This window comes from Schistocerca nitens, chromosome 12, assembly GCF_023898315.1.
Source record: "Schistocerca nitens isolate TAMUIC-IGC-003100 chromosome 12, iqSchNite1.1, whole genome shotgun sequence".
NCBI lineage: Eukaryota > Metazoa > Arthropoda > Insecta > Orthoptera > Acrididae > Schistocerca > Schistocerca nitens.
The window spans coordinates 126,233,999-126,255,232 of record NC_064625.1 but is presented as its reverse complement, the minus strand read 5'-3'; the positions used below and the strand labels follow the sequence as shown (position 1 = coordinate 126,255,232).

The following is a 21,234-nucleotide window of genomic DNA, read 5'->3' as shown; positions in this document are numbered from 1 at the left end:
AACTGTTACTGTCTATAGTTCTATTATGTCAGTTGTTGTCTTATATTTGGTTTCTACCACCCCGTTTTGCCACCTTCCATCATCTTCCCCTCTCCATGCCTTTCCACCCCATCCCTCCCACTCCACCTAAGTTGTTGGTTTTTTAGGTCACTTACTTTATGAAAGCACAATACTTACTTTACTTTACTTTACACGTGGCTAAGGCCTTATCGACCATACACCTGCTCTACGAGCCTCTTCGAATTATTTCTATCCAGGGAAATTGTTGTCCAATCAGAGTTGATGCCCATCCTAGCTGCATCTTCCCGGATATTCTCCATCCACCTAATTCGAGGTCTTCCTCTTCTTCTCTTTCCTTCTAATTTCTTAGTGGATGCTATTTTGGGTAGTCTGTTCTCCGGCATCCTTGCTACATGACCAGCCCAGTTCAGTCTTCTTTTCTTTAACATATCCACAATGGTACTATGTTTGTACAGCTCCCGTAGTTCTTCATTTTTCCTTATCCTCCACTCCATGACATTTTCGTCGAAGATTGGTCCAAATATTTTTCTTAGTATTTTTCTTTCAAATATCAACAGTTTTTCTTCATCTTTTTTCCTGAATGTAATAGCTTCACATCCATATAATGCTACTGGTACAATAGTTGACTGATAAAAACGGATTTTGAATTCAGTACTAAGTGATCTCATCCTTAAAATTTTGATACAGCTGTAAAAATTTCTATTAGCTGCTGCTAGACAGGCGTCTATTTCTATTTCTGCTCTATTGTCTCTGCTAAAAAGACTCCCTAAGTACTTGAAGTGGTCAACTGCCTTGAAAGTGAGACCATTTACGGTCAATGGTGTATTCTTTTGGAGTTTTTTACTTATGACTAGATATTCTGTCTTTTCTTCATTCACATGAAGTCCAGCTTTCTCAGCTATTTTGTAATAATTTTGCATCATCCTGATTAATTCAGCTTTTGAAGTGCTTATTAAGGCTACATCATCTGCATAAGCAAGTCTAGTAATGTTCTGTCCCTGCAGTTGGATCCCTTGTGGATTAGTTTTGGTGAATTCTCTATCAATCTTCTCTAAGATAATATTAAATAGAATAGGTGAGATGGCATCCCCTTGTCTCAGTCCAGTGTACACCTTAAAATTTTCAGTCTCTCTGTTTATAATTTTTCTCATGAATCCAATCTCGTCTTATTCTTAATGTTCACCCTGTATAGTGATCATAGATGCCTGTAATCTATTTTACACTATGCCCGGTTACATACTTCTTCTCTGCTGTGAGATGTGTAAGTGTTTATAGTCCAGCTGGAACTACATTCCTGTCTATGTATCTGTTATGTCACATGGTTTAATAATAATCACGCACACATCACTACCTTTACGCAGTGGTGCCACCTGGCGACCAATCTTGAAGGCACTTAACACTGGCCCTAAAGTTCACTACCTCAGTCTTTCTTAGTTGTCGTTGATGCATCATCTCCATCGATATACCGGGTTTTGCTATTACTAGTGCTATAGATATTTGATTTAGAAAATGTTATGGTATTTGACAAACCAGTGCCAAGCTGTATTATTACTATTAGAGCATGTTAGTATATCAATGAGACTTATGTGTAATTATATTTATGGGAGATATGTAATTTTTTCCCATTTGCTTTCGAGCCATCTGGATCCTCTACCATCTCATCAAATTCCCACTCCATCTCACCCACATGGAACATCTCTGCATCAGCCAGCCAGAGTGGCCGTGCGGTTCTAGGCGCTACAGTCTGGAACAGAGCGACCGCTATGATTGCAGGTTCGAATCCTGCCTCGGGCATGGATGTGTGTGATGTCCTTAGGTTAGTTAGGTTTAATTAGCTCTAAGTTGTAGGCGACTGATGACCTCAGAAGTTAAGTTGCATAGTGCTCAGAGCCATTTGAACCATCTGTGCATCTCCTATACAAATACTATTCACAAACTGGATTTTAACCACCCCATTGCCTTGCCTCTGATTACCAACCCTGGTATAATGCCACACCTTCACAAATGCATCCCTCCATCCCTATACCTACACACACCGCGTATCCTATCCCATAGCAACTACCACCAACTCTCTCTCTTTTACACAATGAGATCTGCCTTGATACTTATCCCTCCTACCACCTTCAACTCTTCCCCACCTATCCCACTCCACATCACAGCTCCTCTCGTCTTTTCCTCTCTGTCCATCCCTTTCCCACTGCAACCACTGCCTGACCCACATGACCTACTACTCCTCCCTCTGCCTTTCTCACCACCTCTATTTCCTACTAACCACCTCCATTTCTACTTCTCATCTCGATAGTTTTGCTATCTAATAATCACCCATCTGTCTATAGACATTCTTCAACCCTATGAAATGTACTCTTTCCTGTGCCAATACTTCTCATCTGAGTGCAGGTCCTTCAGATTTTAAGTGAATGTACAGTGCTTCAGTGTTTTCGTATCAAGAAATTCACCTTACTGCAATCTATCTTTAAAATGTTTCTGTACTCATCTTCAGAAAAACAGAACACCTTGTACAGAATGTTCACATTCACAAGACATGCACATTAGTAAGTTCTGCAGAAATGACTAGCATTTCAGTCACCTTACTGCTGCATGTGTCCTGTTGCCTAGTAGGTAGGTACACAGTCCACCATGGGCCCTAATAACTTGTTCCATGCATGATGACATCGATGCATATAAGGCACAAATGGCGTCCCATGGCATAGACATCCATGCTGCATTCACCTGGTTCCATAGTTCATCTGTTGCGGCTGGCACTGGGTCACTGCACTGAACCTATCGTTTCACCATTTCCCACACATTTTCGACAGGCGACAATCCGGTTGATGCAGCTGGCGAGGGCAAAAGGCTCTCGTCCTGTGACACCAAGAACGCACATGTTTGTGCACAACAAATGGTCATGCATTGCCTTGCTGAAAAATGGTGTCTGAGGTATTGTGAAAAACAGGGTATGGATGTAGATCGCAGGATGTCATTCACATGGGTCACCCTGGTTTCTGTGCTCTGGACACGCACCAACTGTGATTTGTTGTTGCACTCAATAGCATCCCACACAATAAACCCTTGAGCTGCCACTCTATCTTGTGCAAATACAGTCGCACAGTGCTTGTGATGCCGTTCCCCCTGTCTGTGGTCATCATTTTCAATCAAAGAGAACCTGGATTCATCTGGAAACAGTATCTGATGCCATTCCTGTCCCCAATGATGCCGTTCTATACACCATTGCCGTCTAGCATGTTTCTACACATTTGTCAAAGGCAGGAGGAGAAGTGGATGACGGGCACATAGCCCATGCCGTGGTAAACTTGCTCCATGCATGACGATATCAGTGCATATAAGGCACAAATGCAGAACACACTAATGAACACGTCCTATGAATATGAACGTCCTATCTCTAGTCGTTCAAGGTGTTCCCTTTTTTCTGAACATGCATGTGTTTCTTGGCGGTATACAATTTTTATTTTTCGGATAATATGTTTTCTGGTGTGTAATTGTTGTACAAGATCTAAGAATCAGAGCACGATAGTTAGTTACTGTCGAATCTTGTCATAAAATAAACTTTTTCACATCAAGGGATCTTGGCTTCTAATATTATAAACTGAAACGGAAGGGCTAACTAGACTCATGCTCATAAATTAAGGATAATGCTGGTACATGATAAAAAACACTCTGGTGGGCGATTTTCAGGTTTAAATCACCTCGCAGTATGACCATGCGGTGCATTTGACCTGCGGTCGTTGCACAGTGGCGCTGGCAGCAGTCCACATACGCAGAGGTGTGTTGGTGCATGTCAGAGTACGGTGCAGTGAGTAACTGTGCACACGCTTTCAGACGTGCTAATGGTGACTGTGTGTTGAATATGGCTCAAAGAACACATATTGATGACGTTATGAGGGGGACTGGAGGCTGGTCAAACACAGCAGGTCATAGAACGGGCCCTCTGTGTGCCACAAAGTCTGATCTCGAGATTATGGTAACGATTCCTACAGTCAGGAAGCGTGTCCAGGTGCTACAGTATGGGACGTCCACAGTGTAGCAACACCACAAGAAGACCGATATCTCACCATCAGTGCCCGCAGACGGCCATGGAGTACTGCACCTAGCCCTGCTGCAACAGTTATCTCCAGACACACAGTCTACAGACGTCTTAACAGACATGGTTTATTCGCCCGGAGACCTGCAAGGTGCATTCCACTGACCCCTGGTCACAGGACAGCCTGTAAAGCCTGGTGTCAAGGACACAGTACATGGTGATTGGAACAGTGGTCCCAGGTTATGTTCACAGACGAGTTCAGGTATAGTCTGAACAGTGATTCTCGCCGCGTTTTCATCTGGTCTGAACCACGAACCAGATATCAACACTTTAATGTCCTTGAAAGGGACCTATATGGAGGTCGTCGTTGGAGGATGTGGGGTGGGATTATGGTTGGTGCACATACACCCATGCATGTCTTTGACAGAGGAACTGTAACAAGTCAGGTGTATTGGGACGTCATTTTGGACCAGTATGTCCGCCTTTTCAGGGGTGCAGTGGATCCCACCTTCCTCCTTATGGATGATAACGCATGGCGCCACTCAGCTCCCATCGAGGACGAGTACCTTGAAACAGAAGATATCAGGCGAATGGAGCGGGACGATCTGAATTTAACGCCCTATTCAAAAAGCATCTGAACGAACTGTATTATTTATCAAAAATACATAAGAGCACTAACGCACACGCATTTGAGAAAAGATATCATGCATACATCTCCAGGGTTGAGTGTAGGTAGTGGCTACGTGAATGAGAGAGAGAGGGCATGGGCTAGTTCAGCATTAGATATCACACACGGCTGTGAAAGATTTGCTAAATCAGCATAAGTTCTGGTGGGGTGGCTCTGTACAACACACACTTGGACTGCCATCCACAAATAACACAACAACCCAGCAGCTTACTGTTGAAATTGCGTTCCATCATTTTGATTATTAGGAAATTAAGGAGATACGACCCACATAAATTGAAAGAACCAGAGTTTCAGAGGGAGCACTAAGCAGCGGTTGACTAGAACAGGGAAAAGAAATACAGTAGAAGACGTAAGGGTAGCTCTGAGAAATAGTGTAGACAGCAGAGGATGAAGTAGGTAAAAAAACAAGGCCTAGTAGAAACCCGTGGGTAACACAACAGATATTGAATTTAACTGATGAAAGGAGGAAATAGAAAAAGGCAGCTACAGAAGTAGGCGAAAGGGAATAGAAACGTTTTTAAAAATCTTATTGACAGGAAGTGATGACAAATGTAAGGAGTTAGAAGTATATTTCACTAGAGGAAAGGTAGAGTTCGCCTGCAGGAAAATTAAAGAGGCCTTTGAGTGAAAGAGAAGCAGCTATAGGAATATCAGAAGCTCAGACAGAAAACCAGTTCTGAGCAAAGAAGGTTGGTTGGTTTGTGGGATTAAAGGGACCAGACTGCAATGGTAATCGGTCCCAGCAAAGAAGGGAAAGTTGAAAGGTGGAAGGAGTATATAGAGGGTCTATACAAGGGAGATATACCTGAGGGCAATATTATGGAAATGGAAGAGGACCTAGATGAAGAAGAGATGGAAATGTAAAACTGCAAGATGGATTTGACAGAACTCTGAAATATCTAAGTCGAAACAAAGCCCCAAGGGTAATCGATATTCCGACAGAATTACAGATGGCCTTTTGAGAGCTAACCATGATAAAACTCTTCCATCTAATGTGCAATATGTATGAGACAGATGGAACCTCATACTTCAAGAAGAATCCGATAACTCCAATTTCAAAGAGAGCAGGTGCTGACAGATGTGAACATTACCAAACTATCAATTTAATAAGTCAAGGTTGCAAAATACTAACACGAATTCCTTGCATAAAAAAGGAAAAACTTGTAGAAGCCGATATTGGAGATCAGTTTGGATTCCGGAGAAATCTAGGACCACATAAGGCGATACTGAACCTACGACTTATCTTAGAAGAGAGGTTAAGGAAAGGAAAAACCCACGTTTATAGCATTTGTAGAATACCGTCATTGAAATTATGAAGGTAGCAGGGGTGAAATACAGGGAGCGAAAGGCTATTTACGACTTGTACAGAAACCGTGAGCAGTGATTGAAAGGTGAGTGAGACAAGGTTGTAGCCACCCCCAATGTTATTCAATCTGCACAGTAAGGAAATCAAAGAGAGAGAAATTTGCAGTAGAAATTAAAGTTCAGGCAGAAGAAATAAAAACTTCAAGGTCTGCAATGGCACTGTAGTTGTGTTAGAGACAGCAAGTGACTTGAAAGAGCAGTTGAATGGGATGGAGAGCTCCTTGAATGGAGGATATAAGATGAACACCAACAAAAGCAAAACAAGGATATTGGAACTTAGTCAGATGATGCTTGAGGAATTAGATTAGGAAATAAGACTCTTTAAGTAGTAGATGAGTTTTGCTATTTGGGCAGTAAAATAATGGTATAGTACAGAGGATATAAACTGTGGACTGGCAATGACAAGTAGTGTGTTTATGATGGAGAGCTGGCCACTGTGGCCGAGCGGTTCTAGGCGTTTCAGTCCAGAACCACGGCTCTGCTGCTGCCACAGGTTTGAATCCTGCCTCGGGCGTGGATGTGTGTGAAGTCCTTAGGTTAGTTAGGTTTAAGTACTTCTAAGTTCTAGGGGACTGATGACCTCAAATGTTAAGTCCCACAGTGCTCAGAGCCATTTGAACCATTTTTCTTAATGGCTGCTAAAATTTTTGAATCCTGCACCAGTCTATTTTGCTTTTATTTAAATTTTGCACCACCATCATCTTGCATTTCCACATCTCGGATTGTGACATCATTGTCCTGCTCTTCATTTAGGCAAACTGCAGTTACTAGCAAACCTGCCAGATCCTCTAGATCCAATTCAAGGGCTAAGGAGTGTGTTGGAATCCCCACAATCACTCTACTCTTCAGCTACCCACTATTTATGTTAGTCTGCTTACATTTGGTGAAGTGAGACGAAAATGTATTTAACACTCCTGTTTAAAAACATTTTAATTAGTGCTTTGTTCATTGTTGCCTCCTGAAATGTAGTATTAGGTGGAATATTTAGCAATAATTTGATTGTGGATCTGCTTGTTTTCGAGTTTTTAAGGAAAGATTACTTTTGGCTTGCTCATGGTTAGCTGATAAACACTATGTTGTTTTGCATGCTCCATCACAGGCTCTATGGATAGTTAAAACACAGTATTTCTCTTGTGTTCATCACTTAGATATTCAGAACATCTAACCAATGAAAAACACACCACATTGTAATGAAAACAGGCATGGTAGTCTTACGTCACAATACCGAAAGAAAGAGAATGGTCACTCTACAGGAAGAGCTATTCAAACATAACGCCATAAATAAAAATAAAAATATTCAAAGTGACAAAGTAAACAATAACAAAAAGACAATGCCCCCCTGACCTTGCCACACCTGCAGAGAGTGGAGTGTCAGATGGGCTGCCAATGCACCCATCTACAGCACCTTGGGGGCCATTCACTTGACCAGCACATTGTGAGCCATGTAGTAGTCCTCCACTTTGCAATACATGGCAAAGTCAGATATCTTCATCACATTACTATCACCTGCGCCAACAATAAACAAATACTCACCCATCTGGAGAGCCTCAGGGGCTGTTCACCTGACAGGCACCTGGCACATGTTGGTGGCCCATGTAGTAGTCCTCCACTTTGCAGGAGATGCCAAAATCCGATATCTTCGCTAGGTTGTTAACTACTGCACTACCAACAAACTACTCACCTATCTGGAACGCATCGAGAGCCATCCAGTTCAGCAGCAACTGGTGCATGTTGTGAGCTATGTGGTAGTTCTCCACCTCATGGGACATGCCAAAGTCCGATATCTTCACAGGTTGTTAACCCCTGAACTAACAACAATCTACTCACCCATCTGGATAGCCTCAGAACTGTCCACGTGACTGGGACATGGTCCACTTTGTGGACCATGTAGTAGTCCTCCACTTCGGGGGACATGCCAAATTTTGATATCTTCACCAGGTTGTTCACTCCTGCACTCACAACAAACTACTCACCCATCTGGAGAGCCTCACGAGCTATCCAGTTAACCAGCACCTGGCACAGGTTGTGAGCTGTGTAGTAGTCCTCCACCTTGCCAAAGTCCGATGTCTTCATGAGATTGTTAACTTCTGCACCAACAACAAACTACTCACCCATCTAGAGAGCCTCATATCCGTCCACTTGACCAGGACCTTGCGCAGGTTGCGGGCCATATAGTAGTTCTCCACTTTGTAAGACCTGCCAAAGTCTGATATCTTCATCAGGTTACTGTCACCTGCGCCAAAAATAAGCAGATACTCACCCATCTGAAGAGCCTCAGGGTCTGTCCACCTGACTGGCGCCTGGCGCTGTTGTGGACCATGAAGAAGTAGTCCTCCACTTCACAGGACATGGCAAAGTCTGGTACCTCCACCAGGTTGTTAACTCCGGCGCTAACAATAAATTATTCACCTACCTGAAGAGCCCCAGGAGGCACCCAGTTAACCAGCACCCAGCACAGGCTGTGAGCTGTGTAGCAGTTCTCCAACTCAAAGGAACCGCCGATATCTGATATCTTTACTAGGTTACTATCAGCTGCATGAACAATAAACCACCACTCACCCATCTGGAGGGCCTCGGGAGCCGTCCACCTGACCGGCACCTGGCGTAGGTTGTGGGCCATGTAGTAGTCCTCCACCTCGCGGGACATGCCAAAGTCCGATATCTTCACCAGGTTGTTCTCTCCTGGGCCAACATGAAACAAGTTGATTCAAATTGTTCAAATGGCTCTGAGCATTATGGGACTTAAAGTCTGAGGTCATCAGTCCCCTAGACTTAGAACTACTTAAACCTAACTAACCTAAGGACATCACAGACATTCATGCCCGAGGCAGGATTCGTCTGTAGCTGCAGCGCGGTTCTGGACTGAAGCGCCTAGAACCGCTCGGCTAAAGTGCCCGGCTAACCAAATTGCTCAAGGGTACACTAAACACTGCAGCAGAGTTTGTATTACCAGGTGGCGTTTCTGGGCTGAAGTAGTATGTCGTTAATCTGTCATGCAAATATTCAGTTGTTCTTCAAGCACTGCTGCTAGATATGGTAGATGGGAAAGATGGCATGATGGAGAGAGGAGAGGAAGTGATGCAAGAAGAGAGGTGGGTATCGGAGAGGCAGAAAGTGTGGAAGAGGTCTAAATTGTGAGGTGTAGGTAGGAGAAAAAAGGGAAAGGTAGAAAAAGAGAGAAATAAAAAAAAACATTTGTAGGAGTTTGATCATTGTAGACATGTTCAGTTAAGGGGGGCAGGACGTCAAACGGGACGACTTGGAGCAGGAGAGACACCACAGGAATTTTTAAATTCCACTGTCAATAATTTTAAAAATAAACTCTTAAAACTTTGTCAGAATGACCAGAAACGATTCAGGATTTACACTTATAGTGGTGGAAGTTGAAAAATATAAGAAAATAATTTATTTTTTTATATTTGTTTCACCTTTTTTTCACTTGCCATTGGCTGCATTTGTTGCTATAGGTAAACTTTTCTTCATAAGTAAGGGAGATTCTTCGATGAATTTTGCACAGCATACAAACCATACTTACAGGTGTATGAAACTCTAGAATTTTCCGAATATATTAAAAACTGTGGTAAAAATTGAGATAATTAACTATAAAATCTGAGTTTTTTCTAAACATGAAGTTTCAAATGTAACAGCACATTCATTTGTTCATAAATTAAATAATTTCTAGAGTTTCATACACATGTACGTATGGTTTGTATGCTGTGCAAAATTCATCGAAGAGTCTCTCTTACTTATGAAGAAATGTGTATCTACAGCAACAAACGCAGCCAATAGAAGTGGAAAAAATGGATAACTTTCACATGTAAAAAAAATTATTTTGTTATTTTTTTGAACTTGCACTGCTATGATTGTGAATCCTGAATCCTTCCTGGTCATGCTGACAAAGTTTTATGAATGCATTCGTAAAAGTATAGACAATGGAAATGAAAATGTCCGGTGGTGTCTCTCCTGCTCCAAGACGGCTCGTTTGACGTCCTACCCCCCCCCCCCCCCCTTAAGGCAAATGTCTCCTGACTTTTGCCGGTGCAGAGGTAGACTAATGAAAAGGGTAACCATTTACTAGAGTTCGTGTGTGAAACAAAGCATTCTATGAGAACACAATACTCCAACTTGCCAATTTGAGTGAAAAACACACAACATGACTTTAGTGAATCCCTTACAATGGAAATTACCGCATACTTTTTCATTGAATGAGGATGTAGTGCAAATGAGTCAACAGGACGAACGAGTACCATTTGCTGTACCAGTCTGAGAATTGTTCATCTTGTTCAAGACATCAGCTCATATAGCTCGCAGAAGAGACCGTCGGGACTCACCCAGTAGACAGTTGCGGGCGGCCAGGTCGCGGTGCACACACTTCATAGCCTCCAGGTAGGCCATCCCCTCAGCCGCGTCACGGCACATGGCCGTCAGCTCTTCTGTGGACAGCGTCAGCCGGTGCTCCTTCAGGTGCTGAAGCAGCGAACCACCTGTCAAACAATACCACTGCTACAATTCTTTTATCTTGGCGGCTCACGCGTGCCCGCCCAGACGCGGGAGATTGCTGCGTTGCCAGTTGCAAACGACGCACGCGCCAAGAGAAGCAGCGCCATAGTATAGTATAGTTCGCAAACTTATGTTTAGCGGGGAGCACGCAGTTTATGAAGTAAAGCCACCACGGCCGCATTAACCCTTCGGCCGGTATTACACTATCAAATTTCTTTGTCAAATATCTTTGTCAAAAATCTTTGTCAAAGATATTTGATGGTGTAATAGGAACTTTGTCAAATGTCGTCCAATATTTGATGAAATCTAGGGCCTCGCTGTAGATTTGATCAAAGAAATCGCTTGTCTTCTGTTCACTGAAATGTGACATGTTACCGCATGGAGCGCTAGCATCGCTGCATTCTGTCGTCTGTTTTTATAAACATTGCCGGTAAATACAATTGGTGTGTGCCGACAACTACAAAATTAATAGAGATGTATGAAGCTGATGAGGCGCTTTACAAAGTTAGGCACCCTGAATACAAAAATAGATTAAGAAGATTGGAGACCTGACCTGACCTGACCTGACCTAACCTAACCTAACATAACCTAACATAACCCTCTCCTGTAGCAAAGAATCGGAGTGTTACAGTGAGCCTGTCTTCTGAAGATGTAGCAGTTCTTAAGTGAATATTGTGCTTTGTGATATGAGGATACACCTCACTGAGCACATACAGAAATGTATGCTCATCCATTCTTAAGTAATTGATGTACGACTTGACGTCTTCAACTGTAAGCTCACGTCACAAGTTTTGTTGAATGCTTTTATCGTGTAAAACCCACGGCTTCACACAGATTAGATTAGTTTTTCCCTCCATAGATCCTAGTGGATGTGGAACATGTCATTTTTTTTAAAGCTGAAATAACAATACTAATAGTATGAATATATACAATACATCATTTGTTTCTATTAAAAATTTCGTCAATGGAGTAGGAGTTGGCCACTAGTAAGTCTTTCAGGCTCCTTTTAAACTGATCTTTATTTGTAACTAAATTTTTTATGTTTACTGGCAAATTATTGAAGATGAGTGTTCCTGAGTAGTGGACCCCTCTTTGAACTAAAGTAAGTGCTTTTAAGTCCTTGTGCAGATCATTTTTGTTCCTGGTATTGTATGTATGAACTGAGCTGTTTGTTGGAAAAAGAGATATATTATTTAGGACAAATTTCATTAAGAAGTAAATATAGAGAGGCAGTAGTTAGTATACCCAGTTCTTTGAAGAGGTTTCTACAGGACGTCCGTGAATTTACTCCACAAATAATACGTATTACACACTTTTGGACTCTGAAAACTTTTGTGTGACTTGAAGAGTTACCCCAAAATATTATACCATATGACATTATGGAATGAAAGTAGGCAAAGTATGCAAGCTTTTTCATTTTTATGTTGCCTATGTCTGCTAACACTCGAATTGCAAATACAGATTTGTTAAGGCGTTTCTGTAGTTCTGTGGTGTGCTCCTCCCAACTGAATTTATTATCAAGTTGTAATCCCAGGAATTTAAGACTGTCAACCTCGTATGTATGGTTCCTTTTTTTCCCCCACTTCTTTCCCGCGTGTGCACACAATGTAATTGCGGTACGTACAACTGCTGCGGTTAATAAGTTTTTGTCAGCCATCTTGAACTTTGACGAAAAATTTGATGGCAGTGTAATATCCCTTCTAGCGCTACATCAAAGATCTTTGTCAAATATATTTGACGGAATATTTGATCACATCTTTGATCAAATCTTTGACAAAGAAATTTGATAGTGTAATACCGGCCTATCGCTGCTACAGAGACGTGCTCCCAGCATTCCGCGCTGTGCGCGATTTTGTCATCACTGCACTGCTCGCCTGTGCAGACACACGGTGTTCCGACTGCTTTGACACACTCATCATTCGATTTCACAAAAATTATTTGGCCCAAAAATTTGATTTTACACATCTTCTTTGTGGTGTCACCGCCAGGCACCACACTTGCTAGGTGGTAGCCTTTAAATCGGCCGCGGTCCGTTAGTATACGTCGGACCCGCGTGTCGCCACTATCAGTGATTGCAGACCGAGCGCCGCCACACGGCAGGTCTATAGAGACTTCCTAGCACTCGCCCCAGTTGTACAGCCGACTTTGCTAGCGATGGTTCACTGACAAATTACGGTCTCATTTGCCGAGACGACAGTTTAGCATAGCCTTCAGCTACGTCATTTGCTACGACCTAACAAGGAGCCATATTCAGTAATTAGAATGAATTCTGAACAGACAATATTGTGAATCATGTACCGTCAAGAGCGACGTTCATCATTAATGGATTAAAGTTAAGTATCAAACTAATTACGTCCGCTCTCTGAATTCTAATTCCTTGTCATGTTCCAGACCTCACGTCAGTATAGTCCTTCCCTCCTCACGGCAGCCTGCGTGAGCTAAAACGCGTGCATTTCGGCCCCCTCTAGTAACACAGTGTTGGCTCTTCTACCAACTCAACATTCTTGACTGATACCTTCCCCCCATAAATGACTTAATTTTGTTTCGATGTTCAATGCAGTTATTGTGCAGCATTAAATGTAGTAAACCATTGCACGAAATATTGAAGAGTTTGCAGGGTAAAAGTCCATTGCGTATACTTTCCGTATGGTCGATTTTAGTTGCCACAATGTTGAGAATGAAATGTGGACAAGATACCTAAATTTCATATAAAATTTACTTTCTAACAATATCTCATTTAATCTAAGTACCAGATAGGTGTCGTATGTAGTATTGAGAAATATTCCGTCTTTCGCGACTATAATAAAAGTTTTACTTACACCGGGCGCGTTTGGTTTTATTTTAAAGCACTTCAATCAATCAAAAGGAAGTAGACAAAATACGTTAAACAAAACTGTAAACTTACAAAAACATTAGGACTTGAATATACTGTGTATCACTGAAGTGCTCTGAGCTATGTCAAATATAATTTTTGTGTATAGCACACAAACAGCATTCATTTTCTAAAACACCGATCAGCCGACACAAACGTTGAATATTGTGTTACCACAGCACAAAACTATCAAAGGTGACTTGGCAATGGAGGAGACAAATACTGTCCACTGAAGATGCTTCAAAAGAGAAAAACGCGTCTGGTCTAAGTGAGACGCTTATTACAGTGGCTGAAGGGGAATATATTTCAAATTCAGCTCTAAATAATACTTTTAATACTGTCGCAAAAGAATATAGCTCAATATGAATAGTTAAATAGCGACTGCAAAAGAGAAGATATACAAACAGAACTGATAACATGAATATTGTACGTGTGCCTTTTCATTGTTTTTAATTGCTGTGAAAAGAAATATTGGAGGACAAAATTAGAAAAACAGAAAATTATTATGGCTATAATGAAGAGACAAAGAACTAGAAATTTCAAAAAATTACATTCAAACGAATGAAATACACGAAGTGCGACACTTCATATTGTTTTTGAATAAAGAAAATAATAAGCACCGAACAAGGCTATAACTCACAACCTTTTGCTTAATAGTCAAACACCTAACCATCACGCTAACGCAGCTCGTCGTTCAATTAATTTTCTGGAGGCTCTAAGGTATCACGCAAAATACCGATAAACAATGTTCGTATGACTATGAATTACTCACGTTTCATCGAAGTATAATAGGAAATTAACAATTACCGCTGTTCTTTATTGCGAAAAAGCGGTTCATGAGAATGATACAAACACCTTTCCTTGCTATCGCCTGAATTAGGAGGCTTATTGCTTGTTTGGTTTAATTAATTAATTGAATATGACACATCTACATCTACATCTACATGACTACTCTGAAATTCACATTTAAGTGCTTGGCAGAGGGTTCATCGAACCACAATCATACTATCTCTCTACAATTCCACTCCCGAACAGCGCGCGGGAAAACGAACACCTAAACCTTTCTGTTCGAGCTCTGATTTCTCTTATTTATTTTGATGATCATTCCTACCTATGTAGGTTGGGCTCAACAAAATATTTTCGCATTCGGAAGAGAAAGTTGGTGACTGAAATTTCGTAAATAGATCTCGCCGCGACGAAAAACGTCTTTGCTGTAATGACTTCCATCCCAATTCGCGTATCATATCTGCCACACTCTCTGCCCTATTACGTGATAATACAAAACGAGCTGCCCTTTTTTGCACCCTTTCGATGTCCTCCGTCAATCCCACATGGTAAGGATCCCACACCACGCAGCAATATTCTAACAGAGGACGAACGAGTGTAGTGTAAGCTGTCTCTTTAGTGGACTTGTTGCATCTTCTAAGTGTCCTGCCAATGAAACGCAACCTTTGGCTCGCCTTCCCCACAATATTATCTATGTGGTCTTTCCAACTGAAGTTGTTCGTAATTTTAACAGCCAGGTACTTAGTTGAATTGACAGCCTTGAGAATTGTACTATTTATCGAGTAATCGAATTACAACAGATCTCTTTTGGAACTCATGTGGATCACCTCACACTTTTCGTTATTTGGCGTCAACTGCCACCTGCCACACCATACAGCAATCTTTTCTAAATCGCTTTGCAACTGATACTGGTGTTCGGATGACCTTACTAGACGGTAAATTACAGCATCATCTGCGAACAACCTAAGAAAACTGCTCAGATTGTCACCCAGGTCATTTATATAGATCAGGAACAGCAGATGTCCTAGGACGCTTCCCTGGGGAACACCTTATATCACTTCAGTTTTACTCGATGATTTGCTGTCTATTACTACGAACTGCGACCTTCCTGACAGGAAATCACGAATTCAGTCGCACAACTGAGACGATACCCCATAGGCCCGCAGCTTGATTAGAAGTCACTTGTGAGGAACGGTGTCAAAAGCTTTCCGGAAATCTAGAATTGGTATAAAGAATGCTTTTTCCAAACTTTCTATAAAAGAAAGTCTGCTATCAAGACATTGCTTTTGTTTATTTATTTATGACTGAACGTTTCTAAAACTGAAGACACTCGTCCGTGCTCTGCGCTTCAGTGGAGCTCTGGCAACGTCGTTCTCTGTTCATTGGCTGAATGTGTTTTGTGACGTCAGATGCGCAGAACGAACCTAAACTCGGCCGCCGTCGTAAATGACGCGCACTTTTAAGTCGCACTGGCATCCAGGGAGGCCATGCCATCTGCCACGTATCGACACGTCGCCATTACCATTTTGTGGTGTTTATGTCACATTTGTAACTACTAAACTAAACCACGCCAGAACAATCCATGAAGGCCCGATGGTGCCGACCGGCCGCCGTGTCATCCTCTGACCACAGGCGTTACTGGATGCTTATACAGAGGAGCATGTGGTCAACACACCACTCTTCAGGCGATATGTCAGTTTCCGAGACCGGAGCCGCAACTTCTCAATAAAGTAGCTCCTCAGTTTGCCTCACAACGGCTGCGTGCACCCCACTTGCCAACAGCACTCGGCTGACCGGATGGTCACCCATCCGCCGGCCGCGGTGGTCTAGCGGTTCTGGCGCTGCAGTCCGGAACCGCGGGACTGCTACGGTCGCAGGTTCGAATCCTGCCTCGGGCATGGGTGTGTGTGATGTCCTTAGGTTAGTTAGGTTTAAGTAGTTCTAAGTTCTAGGGGACTTATGACCTAAGATGTTGAGTCCCATAGTGCTCAGAGCCATTTGAACCATTTTTTTTGGTCACCCATCCAAGTGCTAGCCCAGCTCGACAGCGCTTAACTTCTGTATTTACGTCACATTTAGAGCCACGTTTAATGGCGCCTTATCTGAATGCTTGTGGTGCTGCAATTTTGCGAGCAGGCAAGAACAGGAAATTAGAGTTCGTGCAGGCGATGATGGACGATGCACGTATCCCATTTGTCGTCCAGAGCACTGGGCGAGTTCATTTGTTTGCTCTATGGGATGCCAGTTGTGTTTACCAGCTTTTGGCCAATTGATGGCACACTGTGATAATTCGAAGAGCACGTCCTGCAACCTTTCTCAAACAATTTACAGATACCACTGTGCAAAAAAATTCATTTTTGCCGCACCTTTAGGATGATGTGCGCACCATTTCCATAATGGTCATAGTTATTGTGTTGTTTGCCATTAAGTAAGACTCTGCAAGAAATTTGAATACCACAAAACTTTGGACATAGCTGCTAAGGTTCATTGACCGTGTCAGAGTTATATTAGAACAAATAAGCCCTCGGTCACAAATATTAAGTCAAAATTGACCAGGTTTCGACGCTACTGTGAGCGTCGTCTTTAGAATTACACTGACTGTTCTAAAACATATTAGGTATATAATACATTAATAAAATTAAAGTTTGTACTGACTGGAAAAAGATACAGTACTTACAAGTACTGACCAAATCGTGCCTGCTTCCTCTTTTCACCCACAGTCTCAAAAAATGGCCTTTTTGCACTCTGCCGTCCACCGAGCCACCTCCATACCACTTTCAACAGAAAAGTTTAATGAACAGATTAATTTACTTAAAACCATAGTAGTCAATAATGAACATACACCTAACATAGTGGACGATATCCTAAAAAAAACCTGCAAGAACCTCATGCACTGAAATTAACCCAAAAAAAGTTTTTATATTCCTTTCATCGGACGCATTTCCTATCAGATTCAGCGCATGCTTCGCAACAAATACAACTGCAATGTTGCCTTCTCTACTAATAATAATCTAAAGAGAAACTTCATTCATAATTTGAAATCCTTTCGACTAATGACCTCAGCAGTTAAGTCCCATAGTGCTCAGAGCCATTTTTGAAATCCTTTCGCTCCCCTACAGAAAGTTCTGGCGTTTATAAGATCATCTGCGATACCTGCTTCTCCTGTTATATGGGGCAAACTGGACGTGCTTTCACCATCAGATATAAAGAACATCTTTTGAGAAAGAACGGCACCAGTCCCCTAAATGCATCCTTTGCCGATCATCTCTTAATTACTGGACACGTGCCTAAAGCCATAGGCGATAACAATATTCTGCATACCGAAAAGAAGGGGCGTAGGTTAGATGTCTTAGAGGAATTGGAGATTTTCAAACATCTCTCTCGTCATGATGGCCTCATTCTCAACGAACAGCAGCAGCTGTGAAATAAAAACTTTTTCGACTGTATAAAGCCATTGCTTGGCTTTGATTCAGATTTCCTCATGCAGTTTACCGAAATGTTGTTTTCCTGTTACATCTTTGCTGTTTTCTTGTATGTCATAACTAACGTTTTTTTACGTTACAAAAAGTATCTCTGTTTCAAGCAGATAAATATGTAACTTCATCCTATTATTATTAGTGCTTACGTTATGCCTGAATCAGCTGCATCACAATTTCAAGTGTCTAATTTTGAATGTACAGATGCACAGTAGCCTAGTTGTTTCTGCGGCTACTAGATGGCGCTCGTAGCAACACCGTGTTTACTTGCCCACACTTTCTAACGTGGGCACCTCAGTCTTGTTGCAACCCTTGTTCACTAAAGTACGAACAGCCCTTAGCGACTCGCCATCTTACTTACAACTATTCATGACGTCGCCTTTCCGGCTTAGACCTTTTTTAATATGTGACTCGTAAGTATTGCATCTTTTTCCAGTCAGTACAAACTTTAATTTTTTAAATGTATAATATACCTAATATGTTTTAGAACAGTTAGTCTAATTCTGAAGACGACGCTCATAGTAGCGTCGAAACCTGGTCAATTTTGACTTAATATTTGTGACCGAGGGCTTATTTGCTCTAATATAAATTTGAATAAGTTTGCAATGACAAATAGGAGTTTCTGAGATTTTGTGTTTGGTGCATATTGTGTAATATGTTGCTGCGTACAAATTTTATGTTGAATTACTCGTTAGACTTGGGTGGAGGTCTCTATCTGTCAGCAATCTTGAGAAGAGTGATCTTTGGTAGCACACTTATATGCAATCTCTTGCACCAGCGAGAAAACCAGACTCAAATATCCATAACATTCCCCACATTTCTTAAACGGTTTGAGATATCGAAAGGAGATTTTGTCAAGTGATACCACACAAAGACGAGAGCATTCTGCCACATGGCTGCTATAGGGAACTTGATTATCTACCCCACTATTCCAGCAATTGCAGACCTTTTTGATGAAAGAATGTAATTTTTAATGGCCATCGATAACTGATGAAACGAGAAATGCTGTGGGTTTTGGAACAACATAAGTGAAGACATTACACTTTTCTTTTTCTACTGAGGAGGTTCTTCTGCATAAGCTACTGAACTTATTTGTCCTCAACTCGTCATTTAATAAAGCACTGTTTCAAAAATCTCACGCAACTGCGACTGCACAGCATGTTTTAGTGATCCAGAATAAGATTTTCACTCTGCAGCGAACTGTGCGCTGATATGAAACTTCCTGGCAGATTAAAACTGTGTGCCGGACCGAGACTCGAACTCGGGACCTTTGCCTTTCGCAGGCAAGTGCTTCGAGTCTCGGCCTAGCACACAGTTTTAATCTTCTAGGAAGTTTCGTATCAGCGCACACTCCGCTGCAGAGTGAAAATGTCATTCTGGAAACATCCCCCAGGCTGCGGCTAAGCCATGTCTCCACAATGTCCTTTCTTTCAGGAGTGCTAGTTCTCCAAGGTTCGCAGGAGAGCTGTAAAGTTTGGAAGGTAGGAGACGAGGTACTGGCAGAAGTAAAGCTATGAGGACGGGGTGTGAGTCGTGCCTGGGTAGCTCAGTTGGTAGAGCACTTGCCCGCGAAAGGCAAAGGACCCGGGTTCGAGTCTCGGCCCGGCACACAGTTTAACTCTGCCAGGAAGTTTCATATCAGCGCACACTCCGCTGCAGAGTGAGAATCTCATCCTGGAAACATTCCCCAGGCTGTGGCTAAGCCATGTCTCCGCAATATCCTTTCTTTCAGGAGTGCTAGTTCTGCAAGGTTCGCAGGAGAGCTTCTGTGAAGTTTGGAAGGTAGGAGACGAGGTACTGGCAGAAGTAAAACTGAGGACGGGGCGTGAGTCGTGCTTGGGTAGCTCAGTTGGTAGAGGACTTGCCGGCGAAAGGCAAAGGTCCCGAGTTCGAGTCTCGGCCCAGCACATAGTTTTAATCTGCCAGGAAGTTTCATATTTTAGTGAGGTGACTCGTGTAAACTCCGCTGTGTTTTGGCAAAAGAAGCAAATTTTAGCATTGCAACAAAATTCGCCACTCGTGACGCTTCTCTTACAAATGGTTAAAAGTTAGGCAAAGATAAGTCGCCGCTTTTGTTGCAATTTCAGCGAAATTCTTTCTACTTACTAGGCAAGGCTGAGGTGACAATAGGTCCTTTTGGATGGTCACCATGCAAGTGTGAGCATGGAGCGGCTCCACTTAATATTTAAAAAAAGAAAAAGAAAAAAAAACATGTGATCGCATGCTTCATTTCAGAATGGTGCTTCCCCTCCAGTGCTCAGCATTTCCCCCGCATTGCACTGACTGCCTTCTCGCTCCGCTGACTGCGCGTCTATTGGCCACTGTATTCTGTGTGCATCCTACCAACTCAACAACTAACAGTTAGCCAGTAAGCACTGAAATGGTCGGAGAACATGCTGAGTTCTGCTAAAAGTGTCGACAGAGAGCAGTGAATCCCATATGAGACTTGGCACCAAGATAATTAATTTTTAGTGTCTATATTTAATATTTAAGTGGCTATACACTATTCTAAGAATACTGAATACCTTATCCACACTGATGTGTATCTGATTACATCTACATCTAGATACATACACGGCAATCCACCATACGGTGCGTGGCGGAGGGTACCTCGTATCACAACTAGCATCTTCTCTCCCTGTTCCACTCCCAAACAGAAAGAGGGAAAAATGACTGCCTATATGCCTCTGTACGGGCCTTTATCTCTCTTATCTTATCTTTGTGGTCTTTCCGCAAAATGTAAGTTGGCGGCAGTAAAATTGTACTGCAGTCAGCTTCAAATGCTGGTTCTCAAAATTTTGTCAGTAGCGATTCACGAAAAGAACGCCTCCTTTCCTCTAGAGACTCCTACCCGAGTTTCTGAAGCATTTCAGTAACACTCGCGTGATGATCAAACCTAACAATAACAAATCTAGCAACCTGCCTCTGAATTGCTTCTAAGTCCTCCCTCAATCCGACCTGATAGAGATCCCAAAGGCTCGAACAGTACTCAAGAATAGGTTGCTTCTAGCCTTGTGTCAAGGGTACGTGAGTGGGCCTTCAGTTCCAAAAGCCTATAGCGATGATGTTTCGTTGAATGCTTCGCACTCTGACACTTGTTGATAGCCCAGCATTGGAATCTTCAGCAATTTGCACTTTTGTCACGTTGAACGATTCTCTTCAATCATCGTCAGTCCCGTTCTTGCCGGACCTTTTTCTGGCTGCAGTGATGTTGGAGATTTGATGTTATACCAGATTCCTGATATTCACAGTACATGCGTGAAATGTTTGTACACGAAAATCCCCACTTTGTCGCTACCTACACACTTAAATCTTGATAACCTGCCAGTGTAGCAGCAGTAACCAATCTAACAACAGCACCAGACACTTGTAGAGGCTTTGCTGACCACAGCGCCATTTTCTGCTTTCTCTGTATTTGAATAAGCATGCCTATACCAGTTTCTTTGGTGCTTCCGTGTACATCCCTTTCTTGGAGAATCGAAACTCG

The 21,234-nt window shown here is 42.3% G+C and overlaps 1 protein-coding gene across 1 annotated transcript in view; it reads right to left on the bottom strand.

Moving 5' to 3' along the window:
• LOC126214952 (tyrosine-protein kinase Fer-like) overlaps positions 1–21,234 on the bottom strand; it is a 118,754-nt gene that overhangs the window by 13,769 nt on the left and 83,751 nt on the right. Inside the window, exons 5-6 of the mRNA XM_049941588.1 lie at positions 10,445–10,597; positions 8,673–8,795 (exon numbers count right to left, since the gene is read on the bottom strand). Of these exons, the coding sequence (XP_049797545.1) occupies positions 8,673–8,795; positions 10,445–10,597 (276 nt within the window). The remainder of the gene's footprint in view (positions 1–8,672; positions 8,796–10,444; positions 10,598–21,234) is intronic.